A 26,976-nucleotide genomic window follows, 5' to 3' on the forward strand; every position below is an offset into this window, starting at 1 on the left:
GGGCGTGCAGACCAGTACCAGGCGTGCAGACCAGTACCAAGGGCGTGCAGACCAGTACCAGGGCGTGCAGACCAGTACCAAGGGGCGTGCAGACCAGTACCAGGGCGTGCAGACCAGTACCAAGGGGGCGTGCAGACCAGTACTAAGGGGGCGTGCAGACCAGTACTAAGGGGCGTGCAGACCAGTACTAGGGGCGTGCAGACCAGTACTAAGGGGCGTGCAGACCAGTACTAAGGGGCGTGCAGACCAGTACTAAGGGGCGTGCAGACCAGTACTAAGGGGCGTGCAGACCAGTACTAAGGGGCGTGCAGACCAGTACTAAGGGCGTGCAGACCAGTACTAAGGCGCAGACCAGTACTAAGGGGCGTGAGACCAGTACTAAGGGGCGTGCAGACCAGTACTAGGGGCGTGCAGACCAGTACTGAGGGCGTGCAGACCAGTACTAAGGGGCGTGCAGACCAGTACTAAGGGCGTGCAGACCAGTACTGAGGCGTGCAGACCAGTACTAAGGGGCGTGCAGACCAGTACTAAGGGGCGTGCAGACCAGTACTAAGGGGCGTGCAGACCAGTACTAAGGGCGTGCAGACCAGTACTAGGGCGTGCAGACCAGTACTAAGGGCGTGCAGACCATACCAAGGGGCGTGCAGACCAGTACCAGGGGGCGTGCAGACCAGTACCAAGGGCGTGCAGACCAGTACCAGGGGGCGTGCAGACCAGTACCAGGGGCGTGCAGACCAGTACCAAGGGGCGTGCAGACCAGTACTAAGGGGGCGTGCAGACCAGTACTAAGGAGGCGTGCAGACCAGTACTGAGGCGTGCAGACCAGTACTAAGGGGCGTGCAGACCAGTACTAGGGCGTGCAGACCATACTAAGGGGCGTGCAGACCAGTACTAAGGGCGTACAGACCAGTACTGAGGCGTGCAGACCAGTGAGGGCGTGCAGACCGGTACTAAGGGGCGTGCAGACCAGTTACTAGGAGGCGTGCAGACCAGTACTAAGGCGTGCAGACCAGTACTGGGGGCGTGCAGACCAGTACTGGGGGCGTGCTGACCAGTACTAAGGGGCGTGCAGACCAGTACTGGGGCGTGCAGACCAGTACTAAGGGGCGTGCTGACCAGTTACTAGAGGCGTGCAGACCAGTACTAAGGGCGTGCAGACCAGTACTAGGGGCGGGCAGACCAGTACTAAGGGGCGGGCAGACCAGTACTAAGGGGCGTGCAGACCAGTACTAAGGGCTTGCAGACCAGTACTAAGGAGCGTGCAGACCAGTACTAGGGGCGTGCAGACCAGTACTAAGGCGTGCAGACCAGTACTAAGGGGCGGGCAGACCAGTACTAAGGGGCGGGCAGACCAGTACTAAGGGGGCGGTCAGACCAGTACTAAGGGGCGGGCAGACGGAGTACTAAGGGGCGGGCAGACCAGTACTAGGGCGTGCAGACCAGTACTAGGGGCGTGCAGACCAGTACCAAGGGGCGTGCAGACCAGTACTAGGGGCGTGCAGACCAGTACTAAGGGGCGCAGACCAGTACTAAGGGGCGTGCAGACCAGTAATAGGAGGCGTGCAGACCAGCACTAAGGGGCGTGCAGCGTGGGACTAAGAGGGAATCACGGGGACTAATAGGGACTATGACCACTAAATAGCCATTCAATAGGGACTGAATAGGGACTACCAACTTACCAATGAAGGGGGAGGGTGGGCGCATGGGTCTGCCGGGTGACAAGGTGCCTGTAGGTTCGGGTGGGAGTGACATCTAGCCAAAGGAACATTGCCATTGTTGTTGTCTCGCTTGTACTGTAAGTATATAGGGATGGGGGTGTCAGTGGTGGGTGGATAACTGGACACCGGATAACTGGACACGGATAACTGGACACCGATAACTGGACACCGGATAACTGGTCACCGGATAACTGGTCACCGGATAACCGACACCGGATAACTGGACACCGGATAACTGTCACCGGATAACTGGACACCGGATAACTGGTCACCGGATAACTGACACCGGATAACTGGTCACCGGATAACTGGTCACCGGATAACTGGTACCGGATAACGGTCACCGGATAACTGGACACCGAATAACTGGACACCGGATAACTGGACACGGGATAACTGGACGACGGATAACTGGACACGGGATAACTGGACACCGGATAACTGACACCGGATAACTGGACACCGGATAACTGGACACCGGATAACTGGTCACCGGATAACTGGACACCGGATAACTGGACACCGGATAACTGGACACCGGATAACTGGACACCGGATAACTGGACACCGGATAACAGGTCACCGGATAATTGGACTCTGGTTTACTGATTAAGGTGTTAATTTTCAGGTAACCACTTGGGGGAGCTAATCCTCAGGTGATCAGGGGAACTAAATTAACCAATATTAACAAGCCTTCATCTAAAATCCTATATCACATCAAAACTATATATTTCACAGGTTATATAAAAGTATAAAAGTCTTTAAACTATTATATTTACAGGTCGCTATTATATTTACAGGTCGCTAGTATACTTACAGGTCGCTAGTATACTTACAGGTCGCTAGTATACTTTACAGGTCGCTAGTATACTTACAGGTCGCTAGTATACTTACAGGTCGCTAGTATACTTACAGGTCGATATATACTTACAGGTCGCTAGTATACTTACAGGTCGATAGTATACTTTACAGGTCACTAGTATACTTACAGGTCACTAGTATACTTACAGGTCGCTAGTATACTTACAGGTCGCTAGTATACTTACAGGTCGATATACTTACAGGTCGATATATACTTACAGGTCGATATATACTTACAGGTCGCTATTATACTTACAGGTCGCTATTATACTTACAGGTCGATAGTATACTTACAGGTCGATATATACCTACAGGTCGCTAGTATACTTACAGGTCGCTAGTATACTTACAGGTCGCTAGTATACTTACAGGTCGATAGTATACTTACAGGTCGATAGTATACTTACAGGTCGATATATACCTACAGGTCGCTAGTATACTTACAGGTCGCTAGTATACTTACAGGTCGCTAGTATACTTACAGGTCGCTATTTTTGGAAAGTTTGTCGGATTTTGTAGTTCCCTTATTTGTTATCTTGACACTGGCACCCGGTTTGCTTTTCATCTTCTTAAAGAAATTCTGAAAAAAATAAAACAATATAACTAAACTCCGAAAACAAAGGAAAATTGAAGAATAAGCATGAATATGAAAAGAGACAGAAAGACGGGCATTAATGCTATGGGAAATATGGGAAATAATCATAAATATTAGGGGAAATAACCTGAGATTTGGTCACAGGGTCAACCATTATGCTTCCAATATCTTCCCAGGCGGTAGTACCTCCCTGTTTGATAGCTGCTTACTAACCTACACCCGAAAAACAGGAAAACAGACCCAAATATGATACAAAAAACGGGACAAACACACATACTGACCTTCTAAAACACGAAATACAGTCCCCGTTCAATACAGACTCTAGGCGGAAAGTACCAGTCACACACTGTATTGGCTTTCACACACACACACACCTTGGCCCTCGTATCAGATATCAGGAATACGACCCACAAACACCTTGAGTATGATGATTTAACCCTTTGAGTATGATGATTTAACCCTTTGAGTATGATGATTTAACCCATTGAGTATGATGATTTAACCCATTGAGTATGATGATTTAACCCTTTGAGTATGATGATTTAACCCCTGAGTATGATGATTTAACCTCTTGAGTATGATGATTTAACCCATTGAGTATGATGATTTAACCCCTTGAGTATGATGATTTAACCCTTTGAGTATGATGATTTAACCCCTGAGTATGATGATTTAACCCTTTGAGTATGATGATTTAACCCCTGAGTATGATGATTTAACCTCTTGAGTATGATGATTTAACCCATTGAGTATGATGATTTAACCCCTTGAGTATGATGATTTAACCTTTGAGTATGATGATTTAACCCTTTGAGTATGATGGATTAACCCTTTGAGTAGATGATTTAACCCATTGAGTATGATGATTTAACCCTTTGAGTATGATGATTTAACCCTTGAGTATGATGATTTAACCCCTGAGTATGATGATTTAACCTCTTGAGTATGATGATTTAACTCCTTGAGTATGATGATTTAACCCCTTGAGTATGATGATTTAACCCCTGAGTATGATGATTTAACCCCTTGAGTATGATGATTTAACCCCTGAGTATGATGACTTACCCATTGAGTATGATGATTTAACCCCTTGAGTATGATGATTTAACCCATTGAGTATGATGATTTAACCCCTTGAGTATGATGATTTAACCCCTTGAGTATGATGATTTAACCCCTGAGTATGATGATTTAACTCGCTGAGAAACATGATATTGTACTGGTCAGCGAATACTTTTTAACCTAACCTAACCTACAATCACCCAACACCCACACATTTTTACAACCACTTACACACAATTTACAAACACAATCCCATACTAATTCCACCAAAATCCTTTTATAAACAAAAATCTTGATAGACTTTTGTTTTAGTTTATTTTGTCTATTAAAATATTTTATAATAACGTAATTGTAGGTTTGTATTCTGTACCGAGTGAGACTTCATGCTGTAATGGGAACGTGGCTTATGTGATCGATTTGTGTATTACTGTTATGAAAGCTGTTAGTTCCCTCTGTCTGTCTGTCTGTCTGTCTGTCTGTGTCTCCCCATTAATCACACACACACACACAACGATTCCAAGTTACTTAACCTCGAGGAATAGTGCCTCAAAGGGAGGGATGGGGGTGTGGGAGGGAGGGGGTACTAACGTGGCGAGAAATAGCTCCAGGAATTATGCCGTGAATAGTGCCATGTCTATTTTACGAGATCTTAGGGTTTGGATGAGGTGTTTAATGGAAGGGCTAGGAATAGTGCCAGAAAGAAGGGAGAAAAGATTAGTAATGGTGCCAGGAATAATATAGGTTTGGTAACAGGAATGGTGCCAGGAATTATATGGGATTTTACACACATACACACGGGGGGAGGGAGGGGCAGTAACCACGCCCCAAACAGGAAATCACGCGCCAAAAACTACGTCCACATAATTATTTAAACTACGTGTAAACTACGAGTGTTTATAACTACGGTGAGGTACTGATATTATCCTGGCATAACTACGGTGGTGTAGATCAATAGTAGTAGTAGTAGTTCTTTCTCCTCACTTCCCCTTTCCTCTTCACCACCACTATCACTATCACCACCATCACCACTACCACCACTACCACCACTACTACCACTATCACCACTACCACTATCACCACCACTACCACCACCACCATCACCACCACCATCACCACCACCACCACCACTCACCACCGCTATCACCACCACTATCACCACCACCACCACCACCATCACCACCACCACCATCACCACCACACCACCACCACCACCACCACCACCGGCCATCAACCAACCACCACCATCACCACCACCACCATCACCACCACCACCATCACCACCACCATCACCACCACCATCACCACCACCACCACCACCACCACCATCACCACTCAACACCATCACCACCACCACCACCACCACCATCACCACCACCATCACCATCACCACCACCACCACTCATCACCACCGCCATCACCACCTCACCATCACCATCACCACCACCACCACTATCACCACCACCACACCACCATCACCACTGCCATCACCACCACCATCACCATCACCACTCACTACCATCACCACCACCACCATCACCACCCATCATCACCACCACTCATCACCATCACCACCACTATCACCATCACCACCAACACCATCACCACCACCACTATCACCAATACCATCACCACCACCACTATCACGACATCACCACCACCACCACTATCACCATCACCACCACTATCACCATCACCAATTACTACCATCACCACCACCACCATCACCACCACCACCATCACCACCACCACTATCACCACCACTATCATCAATGACTACCACCATCACCACCACCAACACCATCACCACCACCATCACCACCATCACCACCACCACCATCACCACCACCACCATCACCACCATCATCACCACTATCACCACCACTATCTCCCTCACTCCTTCTCCATGTACACCCACTCTACTGTACGTAATTTCACCACTAGTCCATACGTACACAGGGATATTATGTACATAAACAGAAGACATGTGCGTATACAAGATGTCATGTACGTAAAATCCCGCACGTACCCTCACGTACACCTACACGTCCCAGTGCCCACACACACGCCCGCGCCCACGTACGCACACACGCACATGTACACTTTTATACAATGTGTGTACACGAGCGAGGATGATTGTATGAAGTGGCGTGGTATACACAGTCGTACATGGGTGCACATAAAAATGCACATGTACTCTTATGAAGGGAACACGTACACATACATACACACACACACGTACACAAAGAGAATGGCTTACACACGCACACGATACCTCACCCTTGACATCATTACCAACAAACGGTACAGACTATTACCACCACCACCACCAATCACCAGAGCGCTTGTTTGGAGTAAGTAAACCACCCGTCTCTAAACTACCACCGCAACCATTACAAACCAATTCCCCCCTCCCTGATGGTCTGCAGTCATAGAGCTGGAAACGCAAGTCCAACCCCAGGACCACCAGATCCTCGCGCAATTCACGCTCACTAATTCACGCTCGCCAATTCACACTCATGAACCACACTCCTTAATTCCACTCGCCAATTCACACTCCTTAATTCACACTCGCCAATTCACCTCATAATTCACACTCCTTAGTCCACACTCCTGCCAGGTGCACTCCTTAATTCGCTCGCCAATTCACACTCACCAATTCACACTCGCCAATTCACGCTCGCCAATTCACACTCGCCAATTCACACTCGCCAATTCACGCTCGCCAATTCACGCTCGCCAATTCACACTCGCCAATTCACGCTCGCCAATTCACACTCACCAATTCACACTCGCCAATTCACGCTCGCCAATTCACGCTCGCCAATTCACGCTCGCCAATTCGCTTTCTATCAAGGCAAAATACACACTACGCGAAATGCTACATTGTGTATGATCTATACACAAGATATACAGACTTACACACACACGAGCGAGAAAAAGTGCGTGTGGGAGTGTAGTTTTGCGGGAGATAGTGTTGTGGTGTTGCGTGCAGGGTGTAATACTGTGTTGTGGGGTACATGTATGGTAGAGGAACATACATACATACATACATACATACATACATACACACATACATACATACATACATACACTCAGGCTGTCAATTATTTTACCCCCGTGTGTGTGTGTGTGTGTGTAAGTTTTCTGGATTATGTATGTGCTGTCAGCCAGTCAGTCAGTCAGCCACCTGACAGTCAGTCAGTCAGTCAGCCACTCCGTCAGTCAGTCAGCCACTCCGACAGTCAGTCAGCCACCTGGCCAGTCAGTCAGTCAGTCAGCCACCCGTCAGTCAGTCAGCCACCTGGGGACAGTCAAGGTCAGTCAGTCAGCCACCTGTCAGTCACAAATACTCCGGGACAGTCAGTCAGACCTCAACATGGCACTGTTAACAATGACTCAGTTCAAGGCGACAGGAAAGAGTTAATGGCTCTGTGGGGAGGTTAATGGCTCTGTGGAGGTTAATGGCTCTGTGGGGAGGTTAATGGCACTGTGTGGAGGTTAATGGCACTGTGTGGGAGGTTAATGGCTCTGTGGGGAGGTTAATGGCAATGTGGGGAGGTTAATGGCACTGTGGAGGTTAATGGCACTGTGTGGAGGTTAATGGCACTGTGGAGGTTAATGGCTCTGTGGGGAGGTTAATGGCACTGTGTGGAGGTTAATGGCACTGTGTGGAGGTTAATGGCACTGTGTGGAGGTTAATGGCACTGTGTGGAGGTTAATGGCACTGTGTGGAGGTTAATGGCACTGTGGGGAGGTTAATGGCTCTGTGTGGGGAGGTTAATGGCACTGTGTGGAGGTTAATGGCTCTGGGGAGGTTAATGGCACTGTGAGGTTAATGGCACTGTGTGGGAGGTTAATGGCACTGTGTGGAGGTTAATGGCACTGTGTGGAGGTTAATGGCACTGTGTGGAGGTTAATGGCTCTGTGGGGAGGTTAATGGCACTGTGTGGAGGTTAATGGCACTTTGTGGAGGTTAATGGCACTGTGGAGGTTAATGGCACTGTGTGGAGGTTAATGGCACTGTGTGGAGGTATGGCACTGTGTGGGAGGTTAATGGCTCTGTGGGGAGGTTAATGCACCTGCTGGTGGAGGTTAATGGCACTGTGTGGAGGTTAATGGCTCTGTGGAGGTTAATGGCACTGTGTGGAGGTTAATGGCACTGTGTGGAGGTTAATGGCACTGTGGAGGTTAATGGCACTGTGTGGGAGGTTAATGGCTCTGTGGGGAGGTTAATGGCACTGTGTGGAGGTATGGCACTGTGGAGGTTAATGGCTCTGTGGGAAGTATGGCACTGTGGGGAGGTTAATGGCTCTGTGGGGAGGTTAATGGCTCTGTGGGGGAGGTTAATGGCACTGTGGGGAGGTTAATGGCACTGTGGGAAGCCGTGTGGAGGTTAATGGCCTGTGGGGAATGGCCTGTGGAGGTTAATCGTGGAGGTTAATGGCTCTGTGGGGAGGTTAATGGCACTGTGTGGAGGTTAATGGCACTGTGTGGAGGTTAATGGCACGTGTGTGGAGGTTAATAGCACTGGTGTGGAGGTTAATGGCTCTGTGGGAGGTTAATGGCACTGTGGGGAGGTTAATGGCACTGTGTGAGGGGTTAACACTGTGTGGAGGTTAATGGCACTGTGTGGAGGTTAATGGCTCTGTGGGAGGTTAATGGCACGTGTGGAGGTTAATGGCACTGTGTGGAGGTTAATGGCACTGTGTGGAGGTTAATGGCTCTGTGGGAGGTTAATGGCACTGTGGGGAGGTTAATGGCACTGTGTGGAGGTTAATGGCACTGTGTGGAGGTTAATGGCACTGTGTGGAGGTTAATGGCTCTGTGGGGAGGTTAATGGCACTGTGTGGAGGTTAATGGCACTGTAGGGGGGAGTGGGAGGGAGGAAGAAGGTAGGAGGGGGTTGAGGAGGGGGGGAGAAGGGGGGGGAGGGGAGGAGGGGGAGGAGGGGGGGGAGGAGGAGGAGGGAGGAGGAGGGGGGGAGAGGGAGAGGAGGAGGGAGAGGAGGGGAAGGAGGAGGGGGAGGGAGGGGGAGGAGGAGGAGGAGGGGGGAGGAAGGAGGAGGAGGAGGGGGAAGGAGGAGGGGAGGAAGGGGGGGAGGAGGAGGGGGGGGAGAGGTGGGAGGTTAATAGCCCAGGAGGGAGGTGCCATAACTACAGCAATAATCCCACTAGCTGTAATATGAGGGTCAGCTTATCGACAACTCTGCCTCATAGTAACTAACCCGGAATTACGGACGAATTTCATATTGCAACCTGGATTTAGTCTATGTTTGGGTTAGGTTAGTTAGTGTTAGTGTCACGTTAGGTTAGTGTCAGGTTAGGGTTAGTGTCAGGTTAGGTTAGTGTCAGGTTAGGTTAGGTTAGATTAGTGTTAGATTAGTGTTAGTGTTAGATTAGTGTTAGTTAGTGTTAGGTTAGGTTAGGTTAGGGTTAGTGTCAGGTTAGGTTAGGTTAGATTAGTGTTAGATTAGTGTTAGTGTTAGATTAGTGTTAGGTTAGTGTTAGGTTAGATTAGGTTAGGGTTAGTGTCAGGTTAGGTTAGGTTAGATTAGTGTTAGTGTTAGATTAGTGTTAGGTTAGTGTTAGTGTTAGATTAGGTTCGTGGGTGACTGTACAACGAGTGGTTTGTTTACACTCCACGAGGCAGGACTGGTCAACACCTGTGCCCCGGCTCACATCACCTGACCTTCCCACCCCAGAGATAGTAAAGACCCTAGAAAGACCCCCAGAGATAGTAAAGACCCTAGAAAGACCCCCAGAGATAATAAAGACCCTAGAGAGACCCCCAGAGATAATAAAGACCCTAGAGAGACCCCCAGAGATAATAAAGACCCAGAAAGACCCCCAGAGATAATAAAGACCCTAGAGAGACCCCCAGAGATAATAAAGACCCTAGAAAGACCCCCAGAGATAATAAAGACCTAGAGAGACCCCAGAGATAATACAGACCCTAGAAAGACCCCCAGAGATAATAAAGATCCTAGAAAGACCCCCAGAGATAATAAAGATCCTAGAAAGACCCCCAGAGATAATAAAGACCCTAGAAAGACCCCCAGAGATAATAAAGACCCTAGAAAGACCCCCAGAGATAAAAAGATCCTAAAGACCCCAGAGATAATAAAGGCCCTAGAAAGACCCCCAGAGATAATAAAGACCCTAGAAAGACCCCCAGAGATAAAGACCCTAGAGAGACCCCCAGAGATAATAAAGATCCTAGAAAGACCCCCAGAGATAAAAAGGCCCTAGAAAGACCCCCAGAGATAATAAAGACCCTAGAAAGACCCCCAGAGATAAAAAGACCCTAAAAAGACCCCCAGAGATAATAAAGACCCTAGAAAGACCCCCAGAGATAATAAAGACCCTAGAAAGACCCCCAGAGATAATAAAGACCCTAGAGAGACCCCAGAGATAATAAAGACCCTAGAGAGACCCCCAGAGATAATAAAGACCCTAGAGAGACCCCAGAGATAATAACAGACCCTAGAAAGACCCCCAGAGATAATAAAGACCCTAGAGAGACCCCCAGAGATAATAAAGACCCTAGAAAGACCCCAGAGATAAAAAGACCTAGAGAGACCCCCAGAGATAATAAAGACCCTAGAAAGACCCCCAGAGATAATAAAGACCCTAGAAAGACCCCCAGAGATAACAAAGACCCTAAAAAGACCCCCAGAGATAAAAAGACCCTAGAAAGACCCCCAGAGATAATAAAGACCCTAGAAAGACCCCCAGAGATAATAAAGACCCTAGAAAGACCCCCAGAGATAATAAAGACCCTAGAAAGACCCCCAGAGATAAAGACCCTAGAAAGACCCCCAGAGATAGTAAAGACCTAGAAAGACCCCCAGAGATAATAAAGACCTAGAAAGACCCCCAGAGATAATAAAGACCCTAGAAAGACCCCAGAGATAAAAAGACCCTAGAAAGACCCCAGAGATAATAAAGACCCTAGAAAGACCCCCAGAGAAAGACCTAGAGAGACCCCCAGAGATAATAAAGACCCTAGAGAGACCCCCAGAGATAAAGACCCTAGAGAGACCCCAGAGATAATACAGACCCTAGAAAGACCCCCAGAGATAATAAAGACCCTAGAGAGACCCCCAGAGATAATAAAGACCTAGAAAGACCCCCAGAGATAATAAAGACCTAGAGAGACCCCCAGAGATAATAAAGACCCTAGAAAGACCCCCAGAGATAATAAAGACCCTAGAAAGACCCCCAGAGATAACAAAGACCCTAAAAAGACCCCCAGAGATAATAAAGACCCAGAAAGACCCCCAGAGATAATAAAGACCCTAGAGACCCCAGAGATAATAAAGACCCTAGAAAGACCCCAGAGATAATAAAGACCCTAGAAAGACCCCAGAGATAATAAAGACCTAGAAAGACCCCAGAGATAGTAAAGACCTAGAAAGACCCCCAGATAAAAAGACCCTAGAAAGACCCCCAGAGATAATAAAGACCCTAGAAAGACCCCCGAGATACAAAGACCCTAGAAAGACCCCAGAGATAAAAAGACCCTAGAAAGACCCCAGAGATAATAAAGATCCTAAAAGACCCCCAGAGATAATAAAGGCCCTAGAAAGACCCCAGAGATAATAAAGGCCCTAGAAAGACCCCCAGAGATAAAAAGACCCTAGAAAGACCCCCAGGAGATAATAAAGACCTAGAAAGACCCCCAGAGATAATAAAGACCCTAGAAAGACCCCCAGAGATAATAAAGACCCTAGAAAGACCCCAGAGATAATAAAGACCCTAGAAACCCCAGAGATAATAAAGGCCCAGAAAGACCCCCAGAGATAAAAAGACCCAGAAAGACCCCCAGAGATAATAAAGGCCCTAGAAAGACCCCCAGAGATAATAAAGACCCTAGAAAGATCCCCAGAGATAATAAAGACCCTAGAAAGACCCCCAGAGATAATAAAGACCCTAGAAAGACCCCAGAGATAATAAAGACCCTAGAAAGACCCCAGAGATAAAAAGACCCTAGAAAGACCCCAGAGAGATAAAAAGACCCTAGAGACACCCCAGAGATAATACAGACCCAGAAAGACCCCCAGAGATAATACAGACCTAGAAAGACCCCAGAGATAATAAAAGACCTGAAAGACCCCAGAGATAATAAAGACCCTAGAAAGACCCCCAGAGATAACAAAGACCCTAAAAGACCCCCAGAGATAATACAGACCCTAGAAAGACCCCAGAGATAATAAAGACCCTAGAAAGACCCCAGAGATAATAAAGACCCTAGAAAGACCCCCAGAGATAATAACAGAGACCCCAGATAACAAAGACCTGAAAGACCCCCCAGAGATAATAAAGACCCTAGAAAGACCCCCAGAGATAATAAAGACCTTGGAAAGACCCCCAGAGATAATAAAGACCCTAGAAAGACCCCCAGAGATAATAAAGACCCTAGAAAGACCCCCAGAGAGATAATACAGACCCTAGAAAAGACCCCCAGAGATAATAAAGACCCTAGAAAGACCCCCAGAGATAATAAAGACCTAGAAAGACCCCCAGAGATAATAAAGACCCTAAAAAAGACCCCCAGAGATAATAAAGACCCTAGAAAGACCCCCAGAGATAAAAAGACCTGAAAGACCCCAGAGATAATAAAGACCGAAGACCCGTGGCCAGAGATAATAAAGACCTAGAAAGACCTAAGAGATAATAAAGACCCTAGAAAGACCCCCAGAGATAATAAAGACCGAAAGACCCCCAGATAATAAAGACCTGAAGACCCCAGATAATAAAGACCTGAAAGACCCCCAGAGATAATAAAGACCTAGAAAGACCCCAGGATAATAAAAGACCCTAAAAAGACCCCAGAGATAATAAAGACCCTAAAGACCCCCAGAGATAATAAAGACCAAAAGACCCCCAGAGATTAAAGACCTAGAAAGACCCCAGAGATAATAAAGACCCTAGAAAGACCCCCCAGAGAGATAAAAAGACCCTAGAAAGACCCCAGAGATAATAAGCCAGCCCCGGATACTAGTTAAAGAGACCTAGAAAGAGCCCCAGAGATAATAAAGACCTAGAAAGACCCCAGAGATAATAAAGACCCTAGAAAGACCCCCAGAGATAATAAAGACCTAGAAAGACCCCCAAGGATAATAAAGACCTAGAAAGACCCCCAGAGATAATAAAGACCCTAGAAAGACCCCCAGGATAATAAGCCTAGAGAGGAAACAGAGATTAGACCTAAAGACCCCCAGAGATAATAAAGACCTAGAAAGACCCCCAGAGATAATAAGACCTAGAAGACCCCAGAAATGAAGAGATAATAAGACCCTAGAAAGACCCCCAGAGATAATAAGCCTGAAAGCCCCAGGATAATAAAGACCTAGAAGACCGTGGGTTTGCTCCAGAGATAAAAGGTAAATTATTTGGTTACTTACAAATTTGGTTGGTGTTGTTTCACCCAGGCGAGGGGTAGAGAGTTGGGGGGAGGGTGGAGCAGACCCCCTCCCTCCTCCTCCACCATGCTGCACACCTGCCCCCACACCTGTCAAGAAATGCACCTGTTAATACTACAACAACCTGCCCCCACACCTGTCAAGAAATACACACCTGTTAATACTACTACCTGCCCCCATGTCATGAAACACACCTGTTAAGATATACACACCTGTATACTACTGCACCTGCCCCACCTGTCAAAGAAATACACTGTTAAGTACCCTATATTAATACTACTATAACCTGCCACACCTGTCAAGATATATACACCTGTAAATACTCCTACACCCATTATCACCAAACCTGTTGATCCATACCTGCTATTACCATTGATGTCTCACACACCACACACACACACACACACACACACACACACTGCGTCTACAAGTATTAACCACAACCAGTCACAACCAACCACAACCAGTCACAACCAGTCACAACCAACCACAACCAGTCACAACCAACCACAACCAGTCACAACCACACCACAACCAAGCCACAGCCAGTCACAACCAACCACAACCAGTCACAACCAGCCACAACCAGCCACAACCAGTCACAGCCAACCTGACAGTCACAACCAACACAACCAGTCACAACCAACCACAACACCCCAGTCCAACCAACCACACCCAGTCACAACCAACCACCAACCACAGCCAGTCACAACCAGCACAACCAACCACAACCAGTCACAACCAGCCCCAGCAACCAACCACAGCCAGTCACAACCAACCACAACCAGTCACAACCAGCCACAGCCAGTCACACCAGCACAACCAACCACAGCACCAGTCACAACCACACCAGTCACAACAGCACAACCAGTCACCCAGCCACAGCCAGTCACAGCCAACCACAACCAGTCACAACCAACCACAGCCAGTCACAACCAGCACAACCAGCCACAACCAGTCACAACCAACCACAACCAGCCACAACCAGTCACAACCAACCACAACCAACCACAACCAGTCACAACCAACCACAACCAGTCACAACCAACCACAACCAGTCACAACCAACCACAACCAGTCACAACCAATCACAACCAGTCACAACCAGTCACAACCAACCACAACCAGTCACAACCAACCACAACCAGTACAATCAACCACAACCAGTCACAACCAACAGCCAGTCACAACCACCACAACCACCACAACCAATCACAACCAACCACAACCAACCACAACCAGTCACAACCAACCACAACCAGTCACAACCAACCACAACCAACTACAACCAGTCACAACCAGTCACAACCAACCACAACCAACCACAACCAGTCACAACCAACCACAACCAGTCACAACCAACACAACCAGTCACAACCAACCACAACCAACTACAACCAGTCACAACCAGTCACAACCTACAACACTCACTACAAGAGCAAAAGGACAAACCAGATACAGTAATCCCGGTAATACGCCAGACTGGGCAGACTGTGTACGCCTGGCGAAGCTACCGACAGTGTGGCGCCAAGGGAGGCTATACTGCTATATATTACGGTGTGGTGTAGTGTAGTGTGGTATAGTGTGGTGTAGTGTGATGTGGTGTAGTGCAGTGTGGTGTAGTGTGATGTGGTTGTGGTGCAGTGTGTAGTGTATTGGTGTAGTGCAGTGTGGTGTTGTGATGTGGTGAAGTGCAGTGTGGTGTAATGTGGTGTAGCGCAGTGTGGTATAGTGTGGTAGTTAGGAAGACAGTGTGGTGTGGTGTGGGAAAGGTAGTATAGTGTACTGTAGAGCAGTGTAGTATAGTGTGGTACAGTGTGGTAGGCAGTAGTAGAGTTCCCCAAGTTCACATTACCAAGGATGATGTATGGCTCATGGGCTGTAACCTACACAACACCAACACAACTACACTGCTAACACTAACACAACAGTAACTTAACATAACACAACACTAACACAACACACATAACTAACCTAACTAACACTAACACACACTAACACCCTTTATAGGATGATGAATCTTGAGAACAATAGCGCACCGTGAACCATGCTAACGGAAGTTCCTGAAGTGTTCCTTGTTACGTAGTGGTTCTAAGCAGCGCCGGAAGTAACTTGAAAATTGTTACTGAATTTGTCGTAATAGATTGTGGTGTTCCGTAAGGGATGGTGATTGTTGCTGGAACCCTTGCTGTTTAGGGTTGGGTCGGGTTATGGTGGATGGAGTTAGAATGTGTTAAATTAGTTTAGGGTTAGTGTTGGGATGAGTGGGTGTGGTGGTGTGGAATTGGGAGTTAGTGAGGTGGGTTGAGTGTTGGGTTAGGTTAGTGTTGGATTGGAGTTGGTGGTTGGGTTAGTGTTGGAGTTGGGTTGGGTGTTGGGATTGGGTTAGTGTTGAGATTGGGTTGGTGTTGGGTTGGGTTAGTGTTGGGTTGGGTTGGTGTTGGGTTGGGTTAGTGTTGAGTTGGGTTAGTGTTGGAGTTGGAGTTGGTGTTGGGTTGGAGTTGAGTGTTGGTTGGGTTGAGTGTTGGAGTTGGGTTAGTGTTGGGTTGGGTTGGTGTTGGGTTGGGTTAGGAGTGTTGGGTTAGGTTAGTGTTGGGTTGGGTTAGTGTTGGGTTAGGTTAGTGTTGGGTTAAGGTTAGTGTTGGGTTAGGTTTGGTGGGAGGTTGGGATGTGTTGGGTTGGGTTAGTGTTGGGTTAGGTTAGTGTTGGGTTAGGTTAGCAGAGTGTTGGGTTGGGTTGATGTTGGGTTGGGTTAGTGTTGGGTTGGGTTAATGTTGGGTTGGGTTAGTGTTAGGTTAGGTTAGTGTTGGGTTAGGTTAGTGTTGGGTTGGAGTTAGTGTTGGGTTAGGTTAGTGTTGGGTTAGGTTAGTGTTGGGTTAGGTTAGTGTTGGGTTAGGTTAGTGTTGGGTTAGGTTAGTGTTGGGTTAGGTTAGTGTTGGGTTAGGTTAGTGTTGGGTTAGGTTAGTGTTGGGTTAGGTTAGGTTGTTAGTTATGATAATTACAACAGACAAACACACACTGCCTCCTAACCCCTACTCACAAGGTCACCTTAACTATATAACGACTGAGACAAACTTCACTACAGACAAAGAAGCTGTATAATATATCCCCTGTGAGCTGTGAAGGTTAGTGTTAAGTGAGTAAGGACAGAGGAAGAGAAGGAGTGAGTAAAGGAACAACAACAACAACAACAACAACAACAACAACAACAACAATAACAATAATAATAATAATAATAATAATAATAATAATAATAATAATAATAATAATAATAATAATAATAATAAACAGACTCTCAACCTAACCTAACCACACAACTCTCATTCATCTATCAACTCCGACAGTTAATAGTTATTTCCTGTCAGTCTGTCTGGTAGTGGTGGTGGTGGTGGTGGTAGTGGCAGTGGTGGTAGTGGTGGTGGTAGTAGTGGTGGTAGTGGCAGTGGTGATAGTGGTGGTGGTAGTGGTGGTGGTGGTAGTGGTAGTAGTGGTATATTCATTATTATTATTACCACTATCATTAAGTATGTGTGTACAGTATGTATTTTGACACACACACACACACACACACACACACACACACACACGACTTTCATGTTCATTCCCACACATTAACTCTCAGGGCTACTGGAGATCTGGGATATGTATAATGGTGCTGGACTTGTATAATGGTGCTGAGACGTGTATGTACGTATAGTGGTGAGACGTGTATAGTGGTGCTGAGAGACGTGCTGAGACGTGTATAGTGGTGCTGAACGTGAGTGGTGCTGAGACGTGTATAGTGGTGCTGAGACGTATAGTGGTGCTGAGACGTGTATAGTGGTGCTGAGACGTGCTACGTAGTGGTGCTGAGACGTGTATAGTGGTGCTGAGACGTGTAGTGGTGCTGAGACGTGTGTGCTGAGACTGAGTGGTGCCGTGTATAGTGGGTGACTAGAGAGACGTGTAGAGTGGTGCTGACTACTGAGACGTGTATAGTGGTGGGAGACGTGTATAGACGTGTATAGTGGTGCTCAGACGTGTATAGTGGTGCTGAGACGTGTATAGTGGTGCTCAGACGTGTATAGTGGTGCTACGTGTATAGTGGTGCTCAGACGTGTATAGTGGTGCTGAGACGTGTATAGTGGTGCTGAGACGTGTATGGTGTGTATGTGGTGCTGAGACGTGTATAGTGGTGCTGAGACGTGTATAGTGGTGCTGAGACGTATAGTGGAGACGTGTATAGTGGTGCTCAGACGTATAGTGGTGCTGAGACGTGTATAGTGTATAGTGGTGCTGAGACGTGTATAGTGGTGCTCAGACGTGTATAGTGGTGCTCAGACATGTATAGTGGTGCTGAGACGTGTATAGTGGTGCTGGAGACGTGTATAGTGGTGCTCAGACGTGTATAGTGGTGCTGAGACGTGTATAGTGGTGCTCAGACGTGTATAGTGGTGCTAGACGTGTATAGTGGTGTATAGTGGTGTGACGTGTATAGTGGTGCTGTATAGTGGTGCTATGTGGTGCTGAGACGTATAGAGTGGTGCTGAGACGTATAGTGGTGCTGAGACGTGTATGGTGCTGAGATTAGTGGTGCAGAGACGTGTATAGTGGTGCTGAGACGTGTATAGTGGTGCTGAGACGTGTATAGTGGTGCTGAGACGTATAGTGGTGCTGAGACGTGTATAGTGGTGCTGAGACGTATAGTGTGCTGTATAGTGGTGCTGAGACGTGTATAGTGGTGCTGGAAGTGTATAGTGGTGCTGAGACGTATAGTGGTGCTGAGACGTGTAGTGGTGCTAAGGTGGTGCTGAGACGTGTATAGTGGTGCTGAGACGTGTATAGTGGTGCTGAGACGTGTATGGTGCGAGACGTGTATAGTGGTGCTGAGACGTGTATAGTGGTGCTGAGATGACTATGGTGCCAGACGTGTATAGTGGTGCTGAGACGTATAGTGGTGCTGAGACGTGTATAGTGGTGCTCAGACGTGTATAGTGGTGCTGAGACGTATAGTGGTGCTGAGACGTGGTGCTGACGTGTATAGTGGTGCTGGAGACGTGTATAGTGGTGCTCAGACGTGCATAGTGGGCTGCTCAGACGTGTATAGTGGTGCTCAGACGTGTATAGTGGTGCTGACGTGTATAGTGGTGCTGAGACGTGTATAGTGGTGCTAGACGTGTATAGTGGTGCTGAGACGTGTATAGTGGTGCTCAGACGTGTATAGTGGTGCTGAGACGTGTATAGTGGTGCTCAGACGTGTATAGTGGTGCTGAGACGTGTATAGTGGTGCTGAGACGTGTATAGTGGTGCTGAGACGTGTATAGTGGTGCTCAGACGTGCATCGATAGAAAAACGGGATCGTTTTTCTGTCCAATCTCTCTCTGTCTCTCACATAATCACGGGCCAAGGTTGATCCCAGGCTGTTGACAATGAGGTACTGTGTGTGTGTGTGTGTGTGTGTGTGTGTGTGTGTAGTGTAATGCTCACTTCCTCTCCGTTTCAGCTGCCGCCGCTGGCTAGCCCTCGTGGTGAACAGGGAAGCAACTGCATAAGTCTTCCCCTGCCAGTACACAGCCTCCTCACCATCAAGACTCCTGCTGTGACTCCTCGTGGCAACACACGGTAACTGGGAGCCTCGTGGGCCCAGGCTACACCAGCAGGGGATCTCTGAGTAGCAGTGGGCCCCACAGGGACGACCCATAGGCCCACTGGCATGTGGACACGTCCTGGCGCCTACCAACCACTGCCCCGCTGTCTTGCAGATTAACCTTGGCAGGTGGAGCCCCGCATCAGACAGACATGCTTACAGAGCTCCACAAGACCCCAACGGCGGTGTAGGCAGAAGAGGTGACCACCGTGGGAACCCAACGACTACACCGGCGGACGAAGGCAATGTCTGATGGACAGGCTACTAAGGCGAAACCCAACAAACTGGGCTATTGGCTGTCCATTGCAACTCTCCCTCTCCCCAGTCGTTGCAACACTTGCACCACTGGATCAGGAAAAGGGAGAGCCAAGATGTGTGGTTGCAGCCATCGCTCCTGCCTCACCACATAACTAACACACAGCCATCACCCAGCTCATCATACCTCTCATCATCATCATCATCAAAACCCCTATACCCCCAAAAGTCCTATGGCGACGGACGAGTGGCGACGGGGACAGGCAGAGATGACTGCCGGGAGTCTCTAGTCACAACTCTGCACATGGGCGGCACAGATAAGATGGTCGTTTATGCACTGGGATCTAGGCAGCAGTGCAATCCAGTCTTGTCTGTGTGACTGAGCAGCCCTTTTGGGGAGCCCACTCTGCTCACCCCACACGGGGAGGGGCTAGAAAAGGTGCCCTAAACCTAGCCTGCCTAAAGAACCAACCTGACTGGGCAACCGCGCCCAGTAAGTTCATCCTTATACGGTCGAAAACACAACCAAAATCACAGATCCAAACAAAAACAAACTATACAACCTCTTATGGTCGCTGCATGGTATGTCAGGACCCTTCTGGATACTGGCACAAATGAGCATCCTGAAAGAAGAACTGCCCTTGTGGCAAAAGAGCTGGCGAGGTATAACATCGACATAGCAGCCATTAGTGAGTCCCGGCTCCCAGATGAGGGCCAACTCACAGAACGGGGGTCTGGCTACACCTTCTGGAAGGGTAAGTCTGCTGCGGAGAGAAACAGCATTTATGGAGTTGGCTTTGCCATCTGCCAACACATCCTACACGGGCCAACTGAAATGCCTACTGGGATCAACGAGCGCCTCATGATGCTCTGAGTCCCACTGAATCACTCTCGTCATGCCTTCTTCATCAGTGCATACGCCCCAACACCGGATGCAGAGGATGACATCAAGGAGGCCTTTTATGCCGACCTCGACAGAGTGCCAACCTCTATCCCCAGAAGACAAGGTTGAAAAAGTGCCTAATCGACCCCCTCACCTGGGAGACGATTACTCCACACAGTAACGCTTGGAGGAGCACCACACGAGAAGGTGTCAATACTTTCAAGTTAGCCCGACTGCATACCGAAGCAGACAAGCGCCAACGCCGGAAAGACGCTGCCACCGCCCCTCCCGCACTAGATGTAGCCCCCCACACGTCCAACATCAGTGATCGACTCTGCCGGTCCCGTATCGGCCTCTTTAGTCACCTCAGAACTCACCAACGAAGGTGACATCATTAATAACTCATATCATTGTATCATAGCTGGATGATACTCGATTACCAGTGACAGCAAAGTAGTAGTAGTAGTAGTAGTAGTAGTAGTAGTAGTAGTAGTAGTAGTAGTAGTAGCTTCTTATGTATTAGGATATTTAATATTAAGGTAAATAAATGGCGGCGAAGGTGTGGCTATTGGGGGAGACTGGAGGCCACGTTCTATAAAAAAAAGTAGTAGTAGTAGTCTGTCTGTAGAAATATCTATGTATTTGTAACCATACCATTGTGAATCTGTAAAACCATTCCTGTATTTGTACTTGTAACTGTTGCGTCTGTAGAAATCGTCCCATGCTGTAGTGTCTCTGTACCTGTCAATTTATTTCTGTAGCTACCCTTTACTGTAGCTGTACATGAACGAGACTGTACGTGAATACAGTTATAATCTGTACTTGTATTTGTAACTCTAACAAATTGTTCAGAATATGTACTACAAAATCCTATTCTTTGTACAGTAGCTAAAACAACTATCCGTGTAGGTGGGGGTAGATACGCTCCCCCGAAATGTTACGTGTGACTAGTGACAGCCCTCATATACCAATATTTATCGTCCATGGTCTCATAAATGTTACGTGTGACTAGTGACAGCCCTCATATACCAATATTTATCGTCCATGGTCTCATAAATGTTACGTGTGACTAGTGACAGCCCTCATATACCAATATTTATCATCCATGGTCTCATAAATGTTACGTGTGACTAGTGACAGCCCTCATATACCAATATTTATCATCCATGGTCTCATAAATGTTACGTGTGACTAGTGACAGCCTCATATACCAATATTTATCGTCCATGGTCTCATAAATGTTACGTGTGACTAGTGACAGCCCTCATATACCAATATTTATCGTCCATGGTCTCATAAATGTTACGTGTGACTAGTGACAGCCCTCATATACCAATATTTATCATCCATGGTCTCATAAATGACGTGTGACTAGTGACAGCCCTCATATGCCAATATTTATCATCCATGGTCTCATAAATGTTACGTGTGACTAGTGACAGCCCTCATATACCAATAATTTATCATCCATGGTCTCATAAATGTTACGTGTGACTAGTGACAGCCCTCATATACCAATATTTATCATCCATGGTCTCATAAATGTTACGTGTGACTAGTGACAGCCCTCATATACCAATATTTATCGTCCATGGTCTCATAAATGTTACGTGCGACTAGTGACAGCCCTCATATACCAATATTTATCATCCATGGTCTCATAAATGTTACGTGTGACTAGTGACAGCCCTCATATACCAATATTTATCATCCATGGTCTCATAAATGTTACGTGTGACTAGTGACAGCCCTCATATACCAATATTTATCATCCATGGTCTCATAAATGTTACGTGTGACTAGTGACAGCCCTCATATACCAATATTTATCGTCCATGGTCTCATAAATGTTACGTGTGACTAGTGACAGCCCTCATATACCAATATTTATCGTCTATGGTCTCATAAATGTTACGTGAGACTAGTGACAGCCCTCATATACCAATATTTATCATCCATGGTCTCATAAATGTTACGTGTGACTAGTGACAGCCCTCATATACCAATATTTATCGTCCATGGTCTCATAAATGTTACGTGTGACTAGTGACAGCCCTCATATACCAATATTTATCGTCCATGGTCTCATAAATGCTACGTGTGACTAGTGACAGCCCTCATATACCAATATTTATCATCCATGGTCTCATAAATGTTACGTGTGATTAGTGACAGCCCTCATATACCATAATTTATCGTCCATGGTCTCATAAATGTTACGTGAGACTAGTGACAGCCCTCATATACCAATATTTATCATCCATGGTCTCATAAATGTTACGTGTGATTAGTGACAGCCCTCATATACCATAATTTATCGTCCATGGTCTCATAAATGTTACGTGTGATTAGTGACACGCCTGAGAGCACAAATATTTATCATCCATGGTCTTGCCAAAGCTATGTGTGACTAGACAGCTCCTTTATATACCAATATTTATCATCCAGGTCTCATAAATGTTACGTGTGACTAGGTGACAGCCCTCATATACCAATAATATTATCATCATCCATGGTCTCTATAAATGTTACGACTAGTGACATTTCTTATATACCAATATTTATCATCCATGGTCTTATAAATGTTACGTGTGACCAGTGACAGCCCTCATATACCAATATTTATCATCCATGGTCTCATAAATGTTACGTGTGACTAGTGACAGCCCTCATATACCAATATTTATCATCCATGGTCTCATAAATGTTACGTGTGACTAGTGACAGCCCTCATATACCAATATTTATCATCCATGGTCTCATAAATGTTACGTGTGACTAGTGACAGCCCTCATATACCAATATTTATCATCCATGGTCTCATAAATGTTACGTGTGACTAGTGACAGCCTATACTCATATACATCATGGCTCCAAATACAAGGACTAGTGACAGCCCTCATATACCAATATTTATCATCCATGGTCTCATAAATGTTACGTGTGACTAGTGACAGCCCTCATATACCAATATTTATCATCCATGGTCTCATATTATTCCCCACAAAGTATACACAGATATTTGTTTTACCTATTGTATCTGTAACCTAAAGCCTGTTAACCTGTAGCTGTTCACTATACCTGTAATTAACCTTTATGTCCACTGTAATATGTAATTGTGTACCTGTATTCTCCCCACACCTTAATAAGTCTCCCCACACCTTAATTAGTTTCCTAACACCTTAATTAGTCTTCCCACACCTGTAAAAACCTCAAAATAATCTCCCCACACCTAAATTAATCACCCCACACCTGTCAGACACATTAATTAGTCTCCCCACACCTGTAAAACACCTTAATTAATCACCCCACACCTGTCAGACACCTTAATTAGTCTTCCCACACCTGAAAAAACAGAATAATCTCTCACACCTTAATTAATCTCCCGACACCTGTAAGACACCTTAATTAATCACCCCACACCTGTAAAAACCCATAATAATCTCCCCACACCTAAACTAACCTCCCCACACCTGTAAGAACTTCAAAATAATCACCCCACACCTGTAAACACCATAATAACCTCCACTACACCTTAATTAATCACCCCACACCTGTAAGAATCTCAAAAACCCTCCCCACACCTGTAAACACCATAATAACCTCCACTACACCTTAATTAATCACCCCACACCTGTAAGAACTTCAAAAACCCTCCCCACACCTGTAAGACACCTGATGCCAATTAAGGTTCATTCACCTGTTATTGGCGGCAATTCACAGGAGCAAGTGTGTACCATTAAACCAATAGGGGACAGTCTTGTTCAAGGTGTGTGTGGGTGTGTGTGTGTGTGTGTGTGTGTGTGTGTGTGTGTGTGTGTGTGTGTGTGTGTGTGTGTGTGTGTGTGTGTGTGTGTGTGTGTGAGATGAAACAGACAGAAGAGTAATATATATGTATTGTGAAAGACAGTCGATTCCCTGTCACAACCCTGTCCAAACTACTCCTGTCACACCATAACAGGAATTACATACTGTCACCCCCTGCCCCTGTTATTCAATTGTCACACACCTTGTTGCGGCTTCACTTCTATCCAGTCACAAAGAGGTGAGGTTAGGTTAGTGTTAGGTTAGTGTTAGTGTTAGGTTAGCAGTAGGTTAGTGTTAGGTTAGGGTTAGTGTTAGGTTAGGTTAGTGTTAGGTTAGTTAGTAAGTGTTAGTGTTAGATTAGTGTTAGGTTATGTTAGGTTAGTTAGGTTAGGTTAGTGTTAGGTTAGTGTTAGTAAGTAGGTTAGCGTTAGGTTAGGCTAGTGGGTTAGTGTTAGGGGTTAGTGCTAGGTTAGGTTAGTGTTAGGTTAGTGTTAGTGCTAGGTTAGTTAGGTTAGTGCTAGTTAGTGTTAAGGCCAGCGCGTCAGCGCCGTAGCGCCAGGCCAGTGCCAGGCCAGCGCCACAGGCCAGCGCCAGGCCAGCGCCAGGCCAGGCCAGCGCCAGGCCAGCGCCAGCGCCAGCCAGCGCCAGGCCAGCGCCAGCCAGGCCAGGCCAGCGCCAGGCCAGCGCCAGCGCCAGGCCAGCGCCAGGCCAGCGCCAGGCCAGCGCCAGGCCAGCGCCAGGCCAGGCCAGCGCCAGGCCAGTGCCAGCGCCAGGCCAGCGCCAGGCCAGCGCCAGTGCCAGCCAGCGCCAGGCCAGGCCAGCGCCAGGCCAGTGCCAGCGCCAGGCCAGCGCCAGGCCAGCGCCAGGCCAGCGCTGGCGCCAGCCAGCGCCAGTCGCCAGGCCAGGCCAGCGCCAGTGCCAGGCCAGCGCCAGGCCGCGCCAGGGCAGGCCAGGCCAGTGCCAGGCCAGGCCAGCGCAGGCCAGTGCCAGGCCAGCGCCAGGCCAGCGCTGGCAGGCCAGGCCAGGCCAGCGCGCCAGGCCAGGCCAGCGCCAGGCCAGCGCGCCAGCGCCAGGCCAGCGCCAGGTCAGCGCCAGGCCAGCGCCAGGCCAGCGCCAGGCCAGTGCCAGGCCAGCAGCGCAGCCAGTGCCAGTGCCAGGCTGAGTGCCAGGCCAGCCAGTGCCGGGTCAGCGCCAGCGCCAGGCCAGCGCCAGGCCAGCGCCAGGCCGCGCCAGGCCAGCGCCAGGCCAGGCCAGCGCCAGCGCCAGGCCAGCGCCAGGTCAGCGCCAGGCCAGCGCCAGCGCCAGGCCAGCCAGGCCAGCGCCAGCGCCAGGCCAGCGCTGCCAGCGCCAGGCCAGCGCAGGCCAGCGCCAGCGCGCCAGGCCAGCGCCAGGCCAGCGCCAGTGCTGTGCCAGCGCCAGGCCAGTGCCAGGCCAGTGCCAGGCCAGTGCCAGTGCTAGGCCAGTGTTAGGTTAGTGTTAGGCAGGTTAGTGCTAGGTTAGTGTTGTGTGTTAGGTTAGTGTTAGGCTAGTGCAGGTTAGTGTTAGTGGGGTTAGTGTTAGGTTAGTGTGTTAAGTGTTAAGGTTAAAAGCTAGGTTAGTGTTAGTTAGTAAGGAGGTTAGTTAGTGTTAGGTTAGTGTTAGGTTAGTGTTAGTGTTAGTTAGTGTTAGGTTAGTGTTGTGTTAGTGTTAGGTTAGTGTTAGTGCTAGGTTAGTGTTAGTGTTGGTGTTGTGTTAGGCAGTGTTAGGTTATGTTAGCAAGCAGTTATGTTAGGTTAGTGTTAGCTAGTTAGGTTAGTGCTAGGTTAGTGTTAGTGCTAGGTTAGTGTTAGTGTTGTGTTAGTGTTAGGTTAGTGTTAGGTTAGTGTTAGTGTTAGGTTAGTGTTAGGTTAGGTTAGTGCTAGGTTGTGGTGCTAGGTTAGTGCAGGTTAGTGTTAGGTTAGTGCTAGGTTAGGTAGGCTAGGTTAGGTTAGTTAGGTTAGGTTAGGTTAGTGTTAGGTTAGTTGGTTAGTTAGCAGGTTAGGCTAGTGTTAGGTTGTGTTAGTTAGGTTAGGTTAGGTGGGTTAGGTTAGGGGTTAGGTTAGTGCTAGGTTAGTGTTAGGTTAGTGTTAGGTTAGGTTATGTTAGGTTAGGTGTTTGGTTAGTGAGGTTAGGCAGGTTAGGAACTGTCTCTACAGGTGTTTACTCAAGAGAGTGAGGAGGGAAAGGGTGAGGAGGAGGGGAGGAGGGGGGTGAGACAAGAAGGCAGGTGTAGTGAACTTGTGTAATAATATTGTTCCGGTAATCTTGTTGAGAAAGATATCTCCTCCTCCTCCTCCTCCTCCTCCTCCTCCTCCCCTTCCTTACCTTCCTCGTACTGAGACACAGATTGGTTATTAATACCAGGTTGTATAGAAGAGAACGTAAGGTTTATAGAGTCGAGATTTTTTTTATTTCCCATTTTCTACCAGACAAAGAAATGGTTCCTCATTAATCCCGGGTTATATAAAAGAGAAAATACCAGGTTGTATAGTAGAGAATTGTCCCATAGGCTATTGGTTATTAATACCGGGTTATATAGCAGAGAAATTCCCCATTTACCACCACACAAGGAAAGGAGTTTACCGGACACCATGATATGATATTCAGAATTCCCACCATTATCACTGTCTCATGTGTGTGTGTGTGTGTGTGTGTGTGGGTGTGTGTGTGTGTGGTGTGTGTGTGTGTGTGTGTGTGTGTGTGTGTGTGTGTGTGTGTGTGTGTGTG

The 26,976-nt window shown here is 47.5% G+C and overlaps 1 protein-coding gene across 2 annotated transcripts in view; it reads right to left on the reverse strand.

Annotated features, from left to right (window-relative positions):
* Positions 1-26,976, reverse strand: part of LOC121878945 (ras GTPase-activating protein raskol-like) — a 61,273-nt gene that overhangs the window by 4,246 nt on the left and 30,051 nt on the right. The window contains exons 3-5 of one of the 2 annotated variants that reach the window (XM_042385391.1): positions 13,643-13,749; positions 3,062-3,159; positions 1,680-1,793 (exon numbers count right to left, since the gene is read on the reverse strand). In XM_042385391.1, the coding sequence (XP_042241325.1) occupies positions 1,680-1,793; positions 3,062-3,144 (197 nt within the window). In that variant the 5' untranslated portion in view covers positions 3,145-3,159; positions 13,643-13,749. The remainder of the gene's footprint in view (positions 1-1,679; positions 1,794-3,061; positions 3,160-13,642; positions 13,750-26,976) is intronic. The other variant, XM_042385400.1, reaches the window with a different exon arrangement.

The sequence above is a fragment of the Homarus americanus genome, unplaced genomic scaffold (assembly GCF_018991925.1).
Source record: "Homarus americanus isolate GMGI-L3 unplaced genomic scaffold, GMGI_Hamer_2.0 scaffold40982, whole genome shotgun sequence".
Classification (NCBI taxonomy): Eukaryota; Metazoa; Arthropoda; class Malacostraca; order Decapoda; family Nephropidae; genus Homarus; species Homarus americanus.